The 17,563-nt window shown below is 39.6% G+C and overlaps 3 protein-coding genes across 3 annotated transcripts in view; 2 read left to right on the top strand and 1 right to left on the bottom strand.

Moving 5' to 3' along the window:
- LOC123662426 (integrator complex subunit 1) overlaps positions 1–12,525 on the top strand; it is a 43,776-nt gene extending 31,251 nt beyond the window's left edge. Inside the window, exons 27-33 of the mRNA XM_045597269.1 lie at positions 560–784; positions 2,370–2,560; positions 3,015–3,200; positions 4,081–4,239; positions 4,759–4,885; positions 8,112–8,283; positions 12,222–12,525. Of these exons, the coding sequence (XP_045453225.1) occupies positions 560–784; positions 2,370–2,560; positions 3,015–3,200; positions 4,081–4,239; positions 4,759–4,885; positions 8,112–8,283; positions 12,222–12,433 (1,272 nt within the window). The 3' untranslated portion in view covers positions 12,434–12,525. The remainder of the gene's footprint in view (positions 1–559; positions 785–2,369; positions 2,561–3,014; positions 3,201–4,080; positions 4,240–4,758; positions 4,886–8,111; positions 8,284–12,221) is intronic.
- A 571-nt stretch (positions 12,526–13,096) lies between these two features.
- LOC123662078 (viral IAP-associated factor homolog) lies at positions 13,097–15,160 on the bottom strand. Its single transcript, XM_045596968.1, has 5 exons — positions 14,988–15,160; positions 14,762–14,894; positions 14,433–14,661; positions 13,799–14,007; positions 13,097–13,402 (listed from the first exon to the last, which is right to left on the bottom strand). Exons 1-5 carry the CDS (start codon positions 14,991–14,993, stop codon positions 13,290–13,292), a joined length of 690 nt encoding a protein of 229 aa, XP_045452924.1. The 5' UTR covers positions 14,994–15,160; the 3' UTR covers positions 13,097–13,289.
- A 163-nt stretch (positions 15,161–15,323) lies between these two features.
- The window catches only part of LOC123662364 (atlastin-like), a 55,979-nt gene continuing 53,739 nt past the window's right edge, over positions 15,324–17,563 (top strand). Inside the window, exon 1 of the mRNA XM_045597211.1 lies at positions 15,324–15,466. Coding sequence (XP_045453167.1) covers positions 15,364–15,466 — 103 coding nt within the window. The 5' untranslated portion in view covers positions 15,324–15,363. The remainder of the gene's footprint in view (positions 15,467–17,563) is intronic.

Genomic DNA, 17,563 nt, shown 5'->3' with positions numbered 1-17,563 from the left:
TATACAGATTAAAATATACGACTTAATTTCAATATAATAAAACAATAATGTGCTTTTATGATTACAAATCAGAATATTTAATTGTATTTCTACATACATTTTAATTTTTATCAAATTTTATAATTTATTTTTCACTACCGAAAGTACCCTATTAGGACCGCCAGCTTAACTTGTCTGTCATGACTCGGGGGGAGACGCACTGAGGCGTTTGTCTATTTATAATATTATTTAGCGGGTAGTCTGTTGGCTTAGTTTGTAGTTGTCTTACTTTCTGTTCTGCGCGTGGCGAGTTCAATTCCTGCCTGCGTCTGGGTGTAATATCGGTTATTTATAACGCAAGCATTAAGTCGCTTACCATAAGAAAAGATGATCGTGTGTGTATGTTATAAGATAAAAAAAAATCTTTTCAATATTGAAGTTGCACAGACTCAGTTTTCCATTTAACTCGTTGACACTCTCAATGAGATCTTCGTTTTGCCGTTGAGTGGTTTCCGATTTCCGCCTGAGTTTGTCAATGGAAGCGGCCGCGTCTGATGTTCGCTTCAATTGCTCTGTGTAGTTGGGCGTGCTGGTGGGCTACATAGGTGCGGAGGCGCGCGAGGCGGCTGAGGGCGCGGGGGGAATGGAGGACGCGGAAGGCGCGGGGCTGGAGGCCGCGCGGCGCCGCATCGAGGCGCGCCTGCCGCTGCTGCTGCGCTGTTGCGCGGCGCCGCGCGCGCTGCTGGCCGCTGCGCTGGCCGCCTCGCGCGAGCACCCTCTGTTGCTGCTGCTGCTCTACATGAAGGTCAGCTCTGCTTGTAGCTCCTTGAAGTGACACTTCTTTATGCACGCTCTTTATGACTCGAGGAGTAAGCTTATGAATGCGTGACGAGAGCGTTGCTAAAAGTGTAACCTATTGTGCAGAAGTTTCACTTCAGTCGTGTGATCTAAGGGACACTCTTTCTTTTAATTTAGGGAAACTATTAAATATTATTTAGACTCAATGTGAACCAAATGGTACCGATAGTTGCATGTTTTTATTAAAATAAATAACCCGTGTTTGATGTCTAAAATATAATATGTTAAAATGTTTACATTTGCAACGAGCGCCGCCATGGGACATCCTATATGTGGACGACGTAGTCATCATCAGTGAATATGTGAATAACCTACAGCAGATTTTGGAAAAGTGGAAGGAAGCTCTGGAAACATCAGGTCTGCGAATAAGCAGAGATAGGACCGAGTACATGCATTGCAACTTTAGTTGCGTCAACAGCAAACACACCATCTGTCTTCAGAACACCCAGCTAAGAGAAGTAGACCATTTCAAGTACCTACGATCAATCATCAGTAAAGATGGGTCAATAGACACCGATGTCATCCATCGAATACTGGGTGAATGAAATGGAAAGAACTGTCCGGCGTGCTAGGTGACAGCCGAATGCCCGTTCGCATAAAGGGACGAGTATACAGAACAGCCGTTAGACCGGCCATGATATACGGAGCCGAATGCTGGCCTCTCAAAAAGCAGCACGAAAACCAATTACACTGAACAGAGATGAAGATGCATGGGTGGGCGGTGGTGTGACTAGGCTGGATCATGTCAGAAACACACACATAAGAGGAACCTTCAAAGTAAGACCTATCCCAAAAAAACTACAGGAGAGCCGCCTGTGGTGGTACGGACACATGAGGAAACCATCCGACCACATGACCAGAAAAGAGCTGGATATCGAAACTAAACCCCGAGGACGAGGAAGACCACGAATCACATGGATTTCTGTAGTAAATAAGAACCTCAAAGAAGCCCAAGTCAACAAAGAGACGACCCAGGACCGTGTTGTCTGGAGGCACATGATAGATACGAAGGGCCCAAATGAAATGGGAAAGAGCCAGGCAAAGAAGAAATGTTAAAAAAAATTACAAAGCAATATGGCATCAAAGTGTCTATTGAAGTTCTTAAATGTTATGAATGTTGCAGAGCGCATCCAATTGAGAAGAGCGGTAAAATATGCGCTGAAGTAAAATGCACAGTGTTGGTCTAATTTATTGCGCTATATTCGATATTGTTTAGGTGTGTCAAAGTACCTAAACCAGACCGTTCAGGCGTTCGGCCAAAGTTAGACATAGTTAGGTTTTTTGAGCACTTGCCCAGTCAAATTAAACAATGTTCTGCTTTTGTTAGGTTTCTTATTTCTGACCAATAACTTCGCACTTCCGAAGCACAAATTGGGTTTTTCATATGTCGTACTAAGACTCAAAACCCTTCATAATTTCGAGTGTCCGACTTTTTTAATCCAATATCTAGCCAAACAGGCAAGTCTCTTTGACCAGCAGGTTTAATAACTTGGCAACCCTAACTTATACCTAACCCTCGTTACCGTCGCCAGGTCCCGAAGGTGGTGCAGCTGCTGCGCGAGTGCGAGGAGCTGCCCCCGGCGGCGCCCCGGCCGACCGCCGACCCCGCCAGCCGCGCGGCGGGGCGCCGCTCCACCAGCGCCACGGACCGCGTGGCGCACTCGCTGCTCACCGCGCTGGCCGCGCCCGCGCCCCACCACCACTCCAAGGAGTACACGCAGAAGTATGCTAGTGCTGTGTCTGGAAGTGCTCGTTACTGCTACAGTGTGCTAGTACTTCTGTATGCTGGTGATAGACCGGTCCAGATGATTGTTGATATCGTAATAGTTAATTTAGGCTGTAATATTCTTAATAATATATTTTATCTACAATATTTAATTTATTAATATAAGTAGTTGAAGTAGTGAACATAGCCATGACGTCTGAAAAATTTTTTACTCACTATAGAGTTGTTCAGTCAGAACCAACTTGATTACTACGCTTATAAAAATAAAAATTTTAATCCATTCAATAACACCTATATTAATGACAGATCCAAAAACATAATTTAAAGTGTGACACAATCAGAACTCTTCATAATTGTTCTCAAACATAAGTATCCACTTTCGGTCGCAAATTGTTTTGGGTACATTGCGACCGCGTGACCGGACCGGACGCTACAGCGGCGGTGCTTGCAGGATGTGGCGCGCGGAGGCGAACGCGCGCAGCGTGTTCGCGCGCTGCGCGGGGGCGGGCGGGCGCGCGCTGTCGCTGGCCGGCGCGCTGCTGCGGGGCGTGCGCGCGCGCCAGCAGCTGCAGCTGCAGCACCTGCTGGCCGCCGTCGAGGTGCTGCCCGACCGCGACCTGTTCGAGCCGCCGGCCGGGTGAGTGGTCTGCAGTCGTCTCGCGGGGGCGGGCGGGCGCGCGCTGTCGCTGGCCGGCGCGCTGCTGCGGGGCGTGCGCGCGCGCCAGCAGCTGCAGCTGCAGCACCTGCTGGCCGCCGTCGAGGTGCTGCCCGACCGCGACCTGTTCGAGCCGCCGGCCGGGTGAGTGGTCTGCAGTCGTCTCGCGGGGGCGGGCGGGCGCGCGCTGTCGCTGGCCGGCGCGCTGCTGCGGGGCGTGCGCGCGCGCCAGCAGCTGCAGCTGCAGCACCTGCTGGCCGCCGTCGAGGTGCTGCCCGACCGCGACCTGTTCGAGCCGCCGGCCGGGTGAGTGGTCTGCAGTCGTCTCGCGGGGGCGGGCGGGCGCGCGCTGTCGCTGGCCGGCGCGCTGCTGCGGGGCGTGCGCGCCCGCCAGCAGCTGCAGCTGCAGCACCTGCTGGCCGCCGTCGAGGTGCTGCCCGACCGCGACCTGTTCGAGCCGCCGGCCGGGTGAGTGGTCTGCAGTCGTCTCGCGGGGGCGGGCGGGCGCGCGCTGTCGCTGGCCGGCGCGCTGCTGCGGGGCGTGCGCGCGCGCCAGCAGCTGCAGCTGCAGCACCTGCTGGCCGCCGTCGAGGTGCTGCCCGACCGCGACCTGTTCGAGCCGCCGGCCGGGTGAGTGGTCTGCAGTCGTCTCGCGGGGGCGGGCGGGCGCGCGCTGTCGCTGGCCGGCGCGCTGCTGCGGGGCGTGCGCGCGCGCCAGCAGCTGCAGCTGCAGCACCTGCTGGCCGCCGTCGAGGTGCTGCCCGACCGCGACCTGTTCGAGCCGCCGGCCGGGTGAGTGGTCTGCGGGTGTAGAGATGCGCGTGTACGTATATTTTCTCAACAAGAGTCGTGTCTGTCGCAGGGACGAGGTGCACGGCATCCTGGAATGCTTCCTGGGCATGCTGGGCGGCGGCGCGGGCGGCTCGCTGGCGCACCGCGTGGCGGCGCTGCTGCGGCGCTACCGGGCCGCGCGCCCGCAGCGTGCGCAGGCGCTGCTGCTGGCGCACCGGGACACCGTCGCGTGCGTGCCCGAGCTATATGCCTATTGCCTCTCACGTAACACTTGACTGCATCGCTACGGGAGCGTAGTCGAAGATACGCTAACAAAAAAGCCTCATTCGATCTGAAGTGCACGGAAGAAATTTCTTTTTAGTGTTTAGTCTTTGGCGAAGCGTGTGAAACGTACTGTGAAGAATCGCGTCCGCCATCGAAAAGGGAAGGATCCTCCGGCCAGACGGGTGTTGTGATTGGCGGGCTAACGCCCCGACGGTTGTTGTCGGGATCTTGTATATATACTTAATCACTTTGAAAACTCTGATAGCGCGATGTAGCATACGTCAGTTTTCTCTAATTACGTAGTTTGTAGTCGTTGGTATTTCGCGCGATAGATGTCGCCACAAGTCTTACGGCCGTCTTCAATGAATCCATTTATCTCCGATTTTGCCCACTAGCGATACAGTTGGTATGGAGTTCATCTCGTGTTAACAATATGAACCGATGTGATATGAAGATGTCGTCAGTAACGTGGGGGTGTGCGCAGGTCGCAGGCGGCGCTGGCGGGGCTGGCGGGGGGCGAGGGCGCCGGTAGCGCGGCGCCGCCCCCCCACGCGCTGCAGGCGCTGCGGCGCCGGGTGGCGCCCCCTGACGAGCTGAGCTGGCTGCTGCAGGTACGGCATCCGTCGAGCTCTCTTGCCAATTTATAACACCACTATGAATAAATAATATTTTATAACATATACACACATGGTCGTCTGTTCCTAAGGTAAGCAACCTAATAGTTGTGTCATAGATAACAGCCGGCCGATATAACTAAATACTTTTTTTATAAATATACACAGAAATAATGCATATAAATACAAAGTATACACACACGCATGTATATATATTCATTACAGCCTATACAGTCCACTGCTGGACATAGGCCTCCACAAGTTTACGCCAAAAATAACGTGAACTCATGTGTTTTGCCCATAGTCACCACGCTGGGCAGGCGGGTTGGTGACCGCAGTACTGGCTTTGTCGCACCGAAGACGCTGCTGCCCGTCTTCGGCCTGTGTATTTCAAAGCCAGCAGTTCGATGGTTATCCCGCCATCGGTCGGCTTCTTAAGTTCCAAGGTGGTTGTGGAACATTGTTATCCCTTAGTCGCCTCTTACGACACCCACGGGAAGAGAGGGGGTGGCTAAATTCTTTAGTGCCGTAGCCACACAGCATATATATATATATATATATATATATATATATATATATATATATATATACAGGGTGGGGATGACAATACGACAATAACTTTGACATCGTATATGTAATGATATTCCAAGCCCACATACAAAAAATCAATAAAATTCATCCAGTAGTTTAGTCAAAAAATATGATTTTTCATTTTTTAAAATTACTACGTGTTGTATAACATTAATAAACGGTCACCCGCAGGTTAACGACCCTTTGAGCGCGATCGGTACAAACATAATATTACGCGTACGCGTAATTTAAAAACGTACAAAATTGTTATCTATTTTGGTAGGTCAGTGTTGTGTTAGACATATTGAAAACATTTGTTAAATAGTTTTAATATTCAGTACGATTCTAATAATTTTCTTTTTATAATTGTTTGTTTTTAAAAAATTTATTGTTTTTTTTAATGCTTAAATTTTAAATTCTGAAAATCTAAATTCTGAATCTAACATAGTTTTTGCAAGAAGGTAATATCACGGGGAGCACACATGGCATATCAACAATATTTAATAAATTTAAGTATTTCATTGACTATATTTATTTCAAGATCAAAATATTCGCGAAACTTTTGCTCGAGCAGTTCAACAAATGCGATAAAGACAACAAATAACAATAACAACAATTATTAATAATAAAATACCACGTTATTACATTAAAATATTAAATCTTGCAACAGCTGAAAAAAACAATCAACGTGGCACGTGTGTTGCAATGACCCTGAGAACGTCTAACGGTGTAAAGGACAACTGGCTGTGCCAGGGCTGCTAGAAAAATTTGTCACACTCATACAAAATTTTCTGTGGGCATATTTTCTAACAAAAGAATTTGTTGGCTTAAAATTCGTATCATTTTCGTTTCTTCTTATTAATTGCTAGGCTAATAATGTGCCCTTAAGGGTATCATTGGATAAACTGTTTCTAAGTTTTGTTCTGATTAAATTAACTTCGCTGAATTCTCGTTCACATTACAGATTGCACTGTAATGGGGAAAACATAACAAATTTAAAGCAAATTGAGCCAGTGTTTTATAATTTTCAAATTGTTTTTTTATTTCAAAATGTATTTTTTTTTTCAAGTCGCAATTATTACCACAAGATAAATTATAAGTTTCATTAGAAAGCAAACAAATACAGCCTTTATATGATTTTTCAAAGAGTCCTCATTCATATAAAAGTGGTAGGTTCATTCAAGTAAGGGAAATTAACGAAATTCAAGCTTGCCGGTGAATGTTGTTTCTTTAATTATGAAATGCTTCCAGGTAATAGGAATATAAAAATCGTACTTTTTGCGTATGATTTTAGTCTAGCGATCGTACATGAGTAAAAATTAAAAAAAAAATCGTATCGATTAAAATCGTACATCTGTCAGCCCTGGTGCGTAGGCTAGCGTAAACAAAACATGTTATAACCTGTTTTTAGTTTTTCCCTGAGTTGCCGCGTACGCGACAAGCGGCCAGTGGTCTCTGTGCCGTTTATTTAGGTACTCATGTTTCTTGATGTCATACGCGTTGATTTGTCAATTTTCCACATATGTGCACGAGTTTTGTTCGTTTTAATTAATTATTGGATGATCTCGAAAGACTTGGAGTGATTGTGCGATATGTTAACGCTTTATTTTTATAGTGACAAGAACATTAACGTAGAATAAATGCCTAGTTTAATAGTTATTAGGTGAATTGTGCGAAATTAGGCGCTAGTGTTAATAGTAAGAATAGTTTTTATTTTATTTACAATGCCAAGTTAATAATGCCAATAATTACACAGCTTCGGAGTACATGATTTTTGTTTACGGAGAATGCCACAGCAAGGCTAATTTAGCAATACAGAAGTACCGGGAGAGATATGGGAACACCCGTATTTGTCCAACCGATGGCCGCACTATTTCAAATGCTTTTCAGAGGATACGGGAAGATCAATGCTTAATCCCGCATTTTCTGTGAAGTTTTGTAACAAACGACTTGTACTCAACAGACGTAAATACAGTTGATGAGTTAAAAAATAGAATTATTAGACCTTTTAATAAATTAAAAAATATGGCCACTAATGGCGACATCATGTCAAAATTAATGAATTAAATTATAAGAAGATAATTATTTTAGATAGAATTTAAAAATTTAGTAACCTACTATGACCGACCAAACAAACCAACGTACCTAGTTCGTAGTAGTTCGTTGTGTCACCGCGCGTCATAACAGGTCAGTGAACCTATAGTCACACATGTTGTAGTATAATTTTATTATATTTTTCTTATTTAGTTTGTTTGAAAAAATCATTTTTTTGATTTTGACGTTAGAACTTTTTTGATGGTTTTGAAATACTCCTATAAACTAGTATTACCTGTGTTATCAATTTTTGTCGTATTGTCATCCCCACTCTGTATATATATATATATATATATATATATATATATATATATATATATTATATGATTAAACAGGAGCTCTCCTAGAACTTAAGTCTGCCTTTTTTTCTGTAAGGATATTAAAGAGTTCAGGTAAAAAATCAACTGCCCAGGAGCAGGAGCTATGGACCATAGGCTTTGGACAGGGGCGGCTTTACCTATAGTTTAAGGGGTGCTACTGGGTGCCTAAGTGTTAACAAATAAATATTAAAAACGCAGGAGTGGAACATGCTATATATGAATGTGCACAATGCCCGCAGGAAGTGGAGGCGTGGGGCGTGCGGCGCGGAGGCGCGTGGGGCGGGGCGGGCGGCGCGGACGCGCTGCTGCGCGCCGCCGCCCCGCTGGCCGCCTCTCCCCACCCCGCGCTGCGCGGCGCCGCGCTGTCGCTGCTCACCAAGTTACTGCCCGCGGCGCCCGACACGCACCCCGGTACGCCTTACCCCCACACTACTACTGATCGACGATCCAGCCTGCAATAGCCCACTGCTAGGCATAGCCTTCTTTCTCGATGTAGGAGAACGATCGGAGGTTAAGGACGCTATCACATTTTTCCACAAATATCAGTGTTTTTCAGGTACCATTTTAATTACTTAGGAGTCACACTGCGAGGATATCTTGGTTTCAAATAAAAGATAATATATTCATCTCCGAGTGACACCATAAAAATTCTATAGCCCCATACAATCTTTACACACAAATACGGTTTAACCATCACAAAAATCGCAAAAAATTAAAAAAGGCGGGTCTGAATAGGAACCAATATAGCTAAATACACCGCACTAAGAAAAATAACTACATTAAGAAATTGTTGCTTATTTAGTCTTCTGTGCGTCTCGCTAAATATTTTATATAAAAATAAATAATATTTCCATTTATGAGAAAAATAAGAAACGCTCTCATATATTTTATGTATGTTCGGGGATAACTTCGTCGTTCGATTTGGATATTCTATTTTTTTTCGTTAGAAAGGAGATATCCTAAGTGCGGTACCATGATAAGGAAACCAAGATCTGATGATGGAATCCGAGAGAAATCGAGGGATACCCTCGAAAATCCGCATAACTTTTAACTGAGTGTAACGATTTTGATGATTTTTAATTTAATCGTATGCCGATGTTTATCATGTGGTCACATTCGTCTACCTACGTTGTATTCATCGTCGATGTCATTGAAGTTGTAGTTTTCGTTTGCGAGCAAATACAATTATGAAGTTTTAGTGTCGCCGCGCCAGTGTATCCATTCATTCTGAGGGAGTGGATGGTGGGGTTTGACGAGTACATATTTACGTATACCTCACAGATACAACGCCATGGGACTCCGGTATGTGCAGGACAACTCACGTGAGATGTTGATTGTCAGATACGGTCTACAGTACCTCATTTCGAACAGATTTTCTATATCTATATAAAGCAACTGGTTGAATCTCCGATGAGAACAACTTTGTTTGCCCGCGAAAGCCGTGCCGCCATTACTATAACTCCAAAATGGTTCATAAGAGCTTCGTCCCGGTGGATGACACAAAGTATAACTGTTTTACAAGTCATAAAATCACAAAATATAACCGTTTAAACGGTTACATTTTGTGACTCTAAGATCTTTGGCAGCTTCGACCGTCGTGGTAACTACTATTTCTATATTCTCATCGAAGTTTTTGACTATGTGTGTCGTTTTCCCGCACCCAAGTACCCCATTTATCCACTGCAGCTTCGGCATCTGCCAGCCCACGAGGCCCGCGTCGATATCAAGAATGGATTTGGCTAAGCTCTAGACTAGGAAAAACCGAATTATGGGGTTTTTGGGTGTGGAGGGTGGAGGGTGTAGGGGAAGCTATACAAGGTAACACTGCCACGCTTCGAAATCCCATGGTTATGGAGATATCCATGGTTAAAGTTTTGAGATTAGAGGAAGAATTTAAAGCTATTATAATACCTTTGAGCTCCGCGTTTGACTTCACCTTAGCTCCAGCGCTGCGGGCAGTGCAATCCATACGCCGTTTCGCAACTTTATAAGTTATTTTCCAACAGGAGTACGTAAAAACGATCTCGACTCCAAGATCAACAAACGATACAACTTGCGGTAACCATGCTTAGTTCTGTAGCTTTCACATGTTATATTCACATTTTGCACTTGATATTAAACATTTCAGACGTTATTGTTTTCACGCGGTTTTTTAACAAACGATACAACTGATGTTTAATGACTGAGATATAGATGCTTTAAAAAAACGAAGCGCCACTTATCGTTTCGCTCCAGAGGAATGTAAGCATAAATTCGTTGTTTTTGTCTAAATAGCTGTAAAGACAAAGGTCTAAGACCATACAGCCTTGTTTCATGTTATGTTTTTTAATTAAATATATTTTATTTTTATTTATTTACTGTTATAAAATTATGTCGATAAACGGTGTAATTTTTAAATTAGATAGGTTAGGATTATTCTTTTTTTTTGTAACAAAACTATGTCGATAAACGGTATAATTTTTAAATTAGATAGGTTAGGGTTATTTTTTTTAGTAACAAAACTATGTCTATAAACGGTGTAATTTTTAAATTAGATAGGTGAGTGTTATTTTTTTTAGTAACAAAACTATGTCTATAAACGGTGTAATTTTTTAATTAGATAGGTTAGGGTTATTTTTTTTAGTAACAAAACTATGTCTATAAACGATGTAATTTTTTAATTAGATAGGTTAGGGTTATTTTTTTTTAGTAACAAAACTGTGGCTACCTACCACATCGAACTATTATTACTTTAGTAGTAATATTAATTCAATGAGGCTTCAAGATAACTTACCTGATACCGATACCTTTACCATTTAACCTTACCGATACCTTTACCTTAAAAATACCTTAACCGTTCATAACCTTAACCATTACCGTTACCAAAATACATTGACGTGTTCGTGAAACAGAAAGCACATAGCTCTGAAAAGAGCTGTTTTAATGTTCGTGAAACAAGATTGTTAGCTCTGAAAAGAACTGTTTTGAAGCACACCATGCAAGCGGATACACCAGCAATTACATGCACAGAAGTCTTCGAGCTAACTTGCACGTATTCTTCATGGATATCTTCACGAAGTACAATCACGCCGCCGCCGAGTGAAGTACACGTCAGAGATCCGTTCGCCGCGCCGATCGCCGCCGAAAAGGGCGAGCGCGGGAACGTATGATCTATTTATAGATATCGCTCCGCGCTACCGTGCCTCCGACTCGCGACGAAGCGCATGAGTAATCGACAGCGGCACGCGCGGAGAAAGAGATAGCCACGTGCGGAAAAGAGACGCAAGGCTTAGTTAATAAAGATCTCTGATTGGTCATAAAAACTAATCAACTATTGTGATACTTACTTTTTATTGTAAATTATTTTATATAAATATTACCATTTTTTATGCAAATATATTCGATCGACACCTTCTGATCAAGACTTTCGTTCCGACACTACAATAGTCCCTAAAAAACTATGTCTATAAACTGTTATTATTTAAACAAAAACAATGAATTTATGCTTACATTGTTTTGGAGCGAAACGATAAGTAGCCTGTCATTTTTTATTAAAACATCTATTTCTCAGTTGTTAAACATTAGTTGTATCGTTTGTTAAAAAACCGTGTGAAAACGTTAAATTAACGTGTGAAATGTTAAAATCAAGTGCGAAATGTGAAAATAATATGTGAAAACTATGGAACGGAGAACGAGTAACGTAAGTTGTATCGTTTGTTGATCTTGGAGTCGAGATCGTTTTTATTTTGAAAATAACTTATGAAACGTGAAAAGAACGTGTGAAATGTGAAAATAGCGCGTGAAATGTGAAAAAACGCATGTGAAATGTGGAAATAACGTGTGAAAGCTGCGAAATTCTTCTTATAATACAAATACAAATATCTATCCCGAGCGGGAACCAAACCTGCAAACCATCTGTGTTTAGTCGCTTACGTGGCAAACGCACCACTAAACCAAAGCTATTATTGTGACTGATCTGTATTAAATATTGATACCAGAATATTAAAACTGGAAATCAGTTTGTCCCTACTGGGTCCACTGGTCATCTATCATTCTATCAATCATCCTTTTAAGTTTTACATTAATTAAAATGTCACTAAAATAGTTTTGAATGAATTGTGTAGGCTAATAACGCAGTCATAATGTAAAGAAAAGTAAAATTAATCACTCATTTGTGGCCATCCTAAACTGTCAAATATTAAATTTCAAATAATTTTGTGAGATAATGATCTATTAATAAACCATAGATAATCTGTAAAAACTTACTTATTTTTTTTTTAAATTATAGTTGGCCTACTTTTTCAAATGTAACAAATATATAAATAAACTTACTGGCTAATAACAGTCAATATCTTTTCCAATTATTCCAGGTCTCCAAGCTATCCTAGAATGCCTCGACTCAGATCAACCAGAAATAGCTCAATCCGTGCTGGACAAGCTGCCCGAACTAATAGTCGGCATACAGGAACATGCGGCTAGGATACTTAATCTTGTCTTCGAATTGGGTATGCGGTCGAGACTACCCGTAGAACAGTGCATCGCTAAATGTGTCTCTACTATTAACCATAATAGGGGATGTTGAATGTAAAGTTATGAACTAACATAAAAAAGGTTTTTAAATAAGAGTACAGTAACAAAATGTATAAATTAGATATGATTTTGTATTAAATATAAAAAAAATCAAAAGGGAAATGATTTTTGATTTTCTTAAGGATATGTTGCGCAAAACATATTTTAAAGTTAACTTAAAAAAAATTGTTATGTACTTTTGTTTGTCTATGATTAAAACATTTTTAATCTCTTAAGATCTTTTAATTATTATTTATGTTTATTGCATTGTTTCTAAACTCAATTGTCAACAAGTTGTTGTTGCCACTATAGTTAGAAGTCATATTTAGCAAACATGATAAAAATTAAACCATTATAAAAAATTTTTTGGGACAACATTATGTGTAAGCACAAATATTCAGAATATATGACGTTATTATGTATGTATTTCATAGATTAAGTTTTTTTTTTCACTTTCAATTTTACTTCCTGTTTCTAACAAAATATAACAGGAAATTTGTCCAGTTTTTTTTTTTAAAGAAAACCACTTTTTAACTAATTTTTCAATAAGTATATACAACAAGGATATACATTATGAAAATAAAAAAATATAATAAAATAAAATATAATAAAAAAAATAAAATATAAACATATATATTTGTGTTGTTATTTATCTAGTTTTAAATAAAAATCATAATGGTGTCATAAATTTTATATTTTAATATTTAAAATATATTAATACACTTTGTAGAAATACAACATTTGAATAGTTATATAAGCTTTATAAATAAATTAATTGCAACAATTAAAAGCCCGTACTCCATAAGCACAATCCATTCACTCAGAGTCCAGCACTCATAAACACACTATTGTGACAGTTTATACATGTATCACCAATCATTTGAACCGAGATCGGCGAACATTTTATCTTTAATCTTTGGTTTGGGGTCTTCCTTTATTTTGGTATCAACGGCTCCAACTTGCCCTAGGATGTACTCCAGCTCTGGAAAAAACTCATCAAATTAATACATAAATTAAGTAAAAACTACCATATGTAAGTTTTATGCCGGTCACCAGTGGTTGATAAGGTTTATCAAGCATATAAGTTACTACTAAGCTTTAACAACGGGATGTGAAATAGGTCATTAGGGCCTGTTTCACCTCAATAAATAAACTACAACGTTTCACAATTGCGAGTAGAAATATCCTATATAAAATGGTATTTTACGGTTAAAAAGAAAAATCGGTTAGATACCATCATATGTCAGATAGTTTTAATGGCATCTGGTGTAACAGGCTCTCAGTGTTAAAATTGGGGCAGAAGTCAACCTTTGCACAAACAGTATAAGAAAAGTAAGGAAAATTATTTGAGAAAATCTTATAAATTTAACTTTCTTACCATCACAGGTCAGTGCAGTTCCTCTCAACTCGTGAGGCCCAACAAACTGCTTTTTCATGTCTCCTTCGAAATACACAAACAAACTGGGCAGATTCCTCTCGGGGAAGTTTGGGATACATGTCTGTGCGATTGCCTTTAGGAACTTGGTGTACGGGAACTTTGCCGCTAACTGTTTCATGTGCTGATTGATGAGTGCACATTGTTGGATGCTAAAAATATTATTGATTTAATAATTTTTTGTTAACTAACAAAGCTAAAACATTATTAATGATTTAATAAACTTGTTGACTATACTATTAAATGTATAATGAAAAGTCAAGCATCATTATGCTGAGTGGCAATTAGTAGTCGATTGATTCATGATGTCCCACAACTGGGAATAGGCCTCTTAATTCATATAGGAGACGGGAAATTTATTTACCCCACAGTTAAACTTCATCAGATATATTCCCTACTATGAGGATATATCCCTATCATTAAGTATAACAGAATAAATTCTTAACTTTTTCAAGTGTTTAAAACAAGGAGAAGGTACTCTTATGATTGGATTTTAATAATGTCGTTTAGTTCAATAAAATTTTAGCATGTCTTCATTTTAATAACTAACTTAAGAGATAACAACTGAGCATCTTACCCCTGTTTGTACAAATGTATGACTACCCAAATTCCGTCTCCAGCCTTATTAACTTCCTGAACGTATTCCTGACCAGAGACTTCTCTCACATCACCAAATCTCGGTTTCTCTGATAATTTTTTAAGTTCCGCTATCCTTTTTCTTCTGTATTCTTCTATGACAGCTTCATCTTCTGAATCTTCCAGCTCATCCAGCCCATCTAAGTCTAATTCTGATAACTGCTTGTCCTCTATAATAATTTTAATAAAAATAAGTTAAGAGATGTGGATAGGGAAGTAAATATATGAAAATATAGCAACAGGTGCACATAACCAAAAAATTTAACTTACTTTCTGCTTCTTTCTTTTGTATAGTTTCCTCGATCATATTAACGATTTCATCTTCGGAGATTTCTTTTTCTTTGGGAGGAAGGATGCCCTTTGCGCGCAACACGTCGTTCCATTCTGTGTCTTCGTTTGGGTTCTGAAACAACACGAAAGTTACTTCAATATTACATCTTACAATTTTATGAAAACAAAAAATCTTTATAATTGCATGTTGCAAAAGCAGTAATACCTGCATGATGTTATTTTTGCCTTTTTTGAAAGTTTTAATTCACCAATTTCTAACTTACTAACTGTAAATATATTAGTTTCGTGGAAATTTGACACCTTATAACTTATAACCAATTTTACGGTCGGAAAATGAATCATATCCACAGACAGACTATTACAATTCAATATTTATTTCACCTTATGTACCTATATTAAAAATTGATTGTAGTTTCCAAAGCATAAAATAAAAATAATACATTTTTTTCTGATAAATTTTAAAGCAAAAAATTCTTAATTTTTTCATCATTATTTTCTTTATTCTGAAAAAATTAAAATATTTGACAGTGACACGTTTTTCTACGTTAAGTTGTCATCCTGCGTCGTGTTGGAAAAATTGCATGTCGCTATGTTCAGTCAAGTCAGATCTCGAAATAAATAAATTGGTCATGGCTGATATCGAGGAACATAAACATCGGGAAACCAATTTCCATGAGGGAGAAGGTAATAATTGTTGAAATATTAATGTTAAGAATGGGTGCGTACTAAGTGCGTGGCGCGAACGACCTTTGCGTCGCTCCACAGTTACCCTCGTGTACCTTGTGACATTGAAAATGGGTTCTTTTTGTAATTGCTGCCTGGATTATGGTGCTGGCCTTCAAGGAACCGAGTGTAGTAACCGCCTCACGCTTTGAGTGATATTTTGGCGGCACGAGAGTGACGATGACCGGGGGATCGGACAGGACTCTAGTATCAGGTAACATTGTTTTTATTAACATTCAGACGATGCATATTATCCGAAACTGTTGAATAATCGGGAATCGTTTTAATCTTCACTTAAGGTTAATGTTCTTCTTTATTTGCCAGTGTTAGTATAATCCGGTCAATTAAAACTAAAACTAAAATTGCAAATCGTATCCAATTAATTCACGATAAAATTGTCTTAAAAAGACAAAGGCTTTGTTATTTTTCATTAACAAAATTCATTACAACGTTGTCATAAAATAAATAATTTTTTACGTACGATTTCAATAATACAATAAAAAAACAAACTTCATTAAATACATTATTAAACAAATGAAATTAAACATTAAATAAAATAAGACCATATTCTGTTTCATATGAAAAAAATTTTTTTGTATCACCATAAACAATTGAATCAAATAGTACCTTGATTGGACAGTATAAACCAGTTAATTCGTGTAACTAACATACATTACAACCATCAACAATAGAACAGTAATTATGAGGTATTATTCGAGTATGCTAATTACATGAAAACGCTATGTCATAATACATGGACATTTTAAAATTATTTTAGTATGTCTAGTGTGTAGTAACGTTTGTAAACACATTCTTGTTGCATTTTAATTTTGAGTTATTTTAATTATTTACAACTTTCACATATTGCTGTATCGTTTTTTAATTTTTTTTTGTTTTAAATTAAAATAGAAATCAAGAATAGAATATATAGTAGAATTTTCGATTGTGAATAGGGCATTATGGGGCTGATATTTTCAGCCCAGCTGTGAAAAGCCCCAAAATAAAAATAGAAAAAAAGTATGTACCTTTTTTAACAGTCGTTTCACTCAAAATATTATGATATAAAATTATTAAGTTTGACCTGTTGCTTCCTCATATTTATTACACATAATGCGAATTCCCCATGTGGATTACACAATCGTGTCTATTCTTTCTACCATTAAAATATAAACTATGTCATTTTATGATCATAGCATTTTCCTGTGAGTTGAGTGGTGAAAGAATTCTCAAAATTGTTTTAGTCGTTTCTCTACCTCTATAATATTAGTATAGATTATGTGATATGTACAACAGTTAATAAATCTTGCTCCTACAGATGTCTACAATATAACTTTTGACTATGCAGTGGTATAGCGGGGGGGCAAGGGGGGCATCACGCCCGGGCGCTACTCACGAAGGGGTGCCAAATGGTCTGCAAAATAAAAAATTACTGGACACATTATATGGTTTTCGAATGGTAAAGGGTATTATGCCCTGGTGCGAGTCAAGCTCGCTACGTCACTGCAACAATGACCATTTTATTTTCTATGTTTAATACTAAAAGTTATTAAACTATAATATGGTCCAGTCTTTGACAATCACATTCACATAGAATCAACCTTTTATTTTAAATGCATGCATGCATACATTTATGTACTTGCATGCCATAAATAATATATTCTATAATCTTATATATCAAATTCTTGTGTCACAGTGTTCAGGTTCAGTGTGTCAGGCCCAAACTCTCCCGAAACGGCTTGACCGATTCTTAAGAAAAATTGTATGCATATTTGGTAGGTACGAAAATCAGTGGTAAACTATTTTTTAAACCCCTAAGTTATAAGGGTGGCCCACCTCAAATGCTTCTTTTTCCTTTTTTTGCCAATTTATTTATTTTCATGTTATTGTTCTGATAATTTGGCATTGAAAAATACATTCAACCCTAAATTTTCACCCTCCTACCACCAACCTTTATTATTAATGTTTACCCCCTAGTGTTTAGCCTCGAAACAATGTTTACCGGGTCAGCTAATTTTGCTATAAATATTAACTAATATTATTAGCTTCCTCAACAACATT

The sequence above is a fragment of the Melitaea cinxia genome, chromosome 18 (genome assembly GCF_905220565.1).
Source record: "Melitaea cinxia chromosome 18, ilMelCinx1.1, whole genome shotgun sequence".
In the NCBI taxonomy this organism is placed as follows: Eukaryota; Metazoa; Arthropoda; class Insecta; order Lepidoptera; family Nymphalidae; genus Melitaea; species Melitaea cinxia.
Note: the sequence above shows the minus strand (reverse complement) of the source record. Positions and strands in the feature narration are given on the sequence as shown.

Bases quoted from the DNA above. Each gene is read 5' to 3' on its own strand.
- LOC123662078 (XM_045596968.1), bottom strand. The intron at 14,662-14,761 runs GTAAGTTAAATT...AAATTATTATAG, and splicing joins ACAAAAGAAAGAAGCAGAAA to AGGACAAGCAGTTATCAGAA. The intron at 14,008-14,432 runs GTAAGATGCTCA...TAATATTTTTAG, and splicing joins ATACATTTGTACAAACAGGG to CATCCAACAATGTGCACTCA.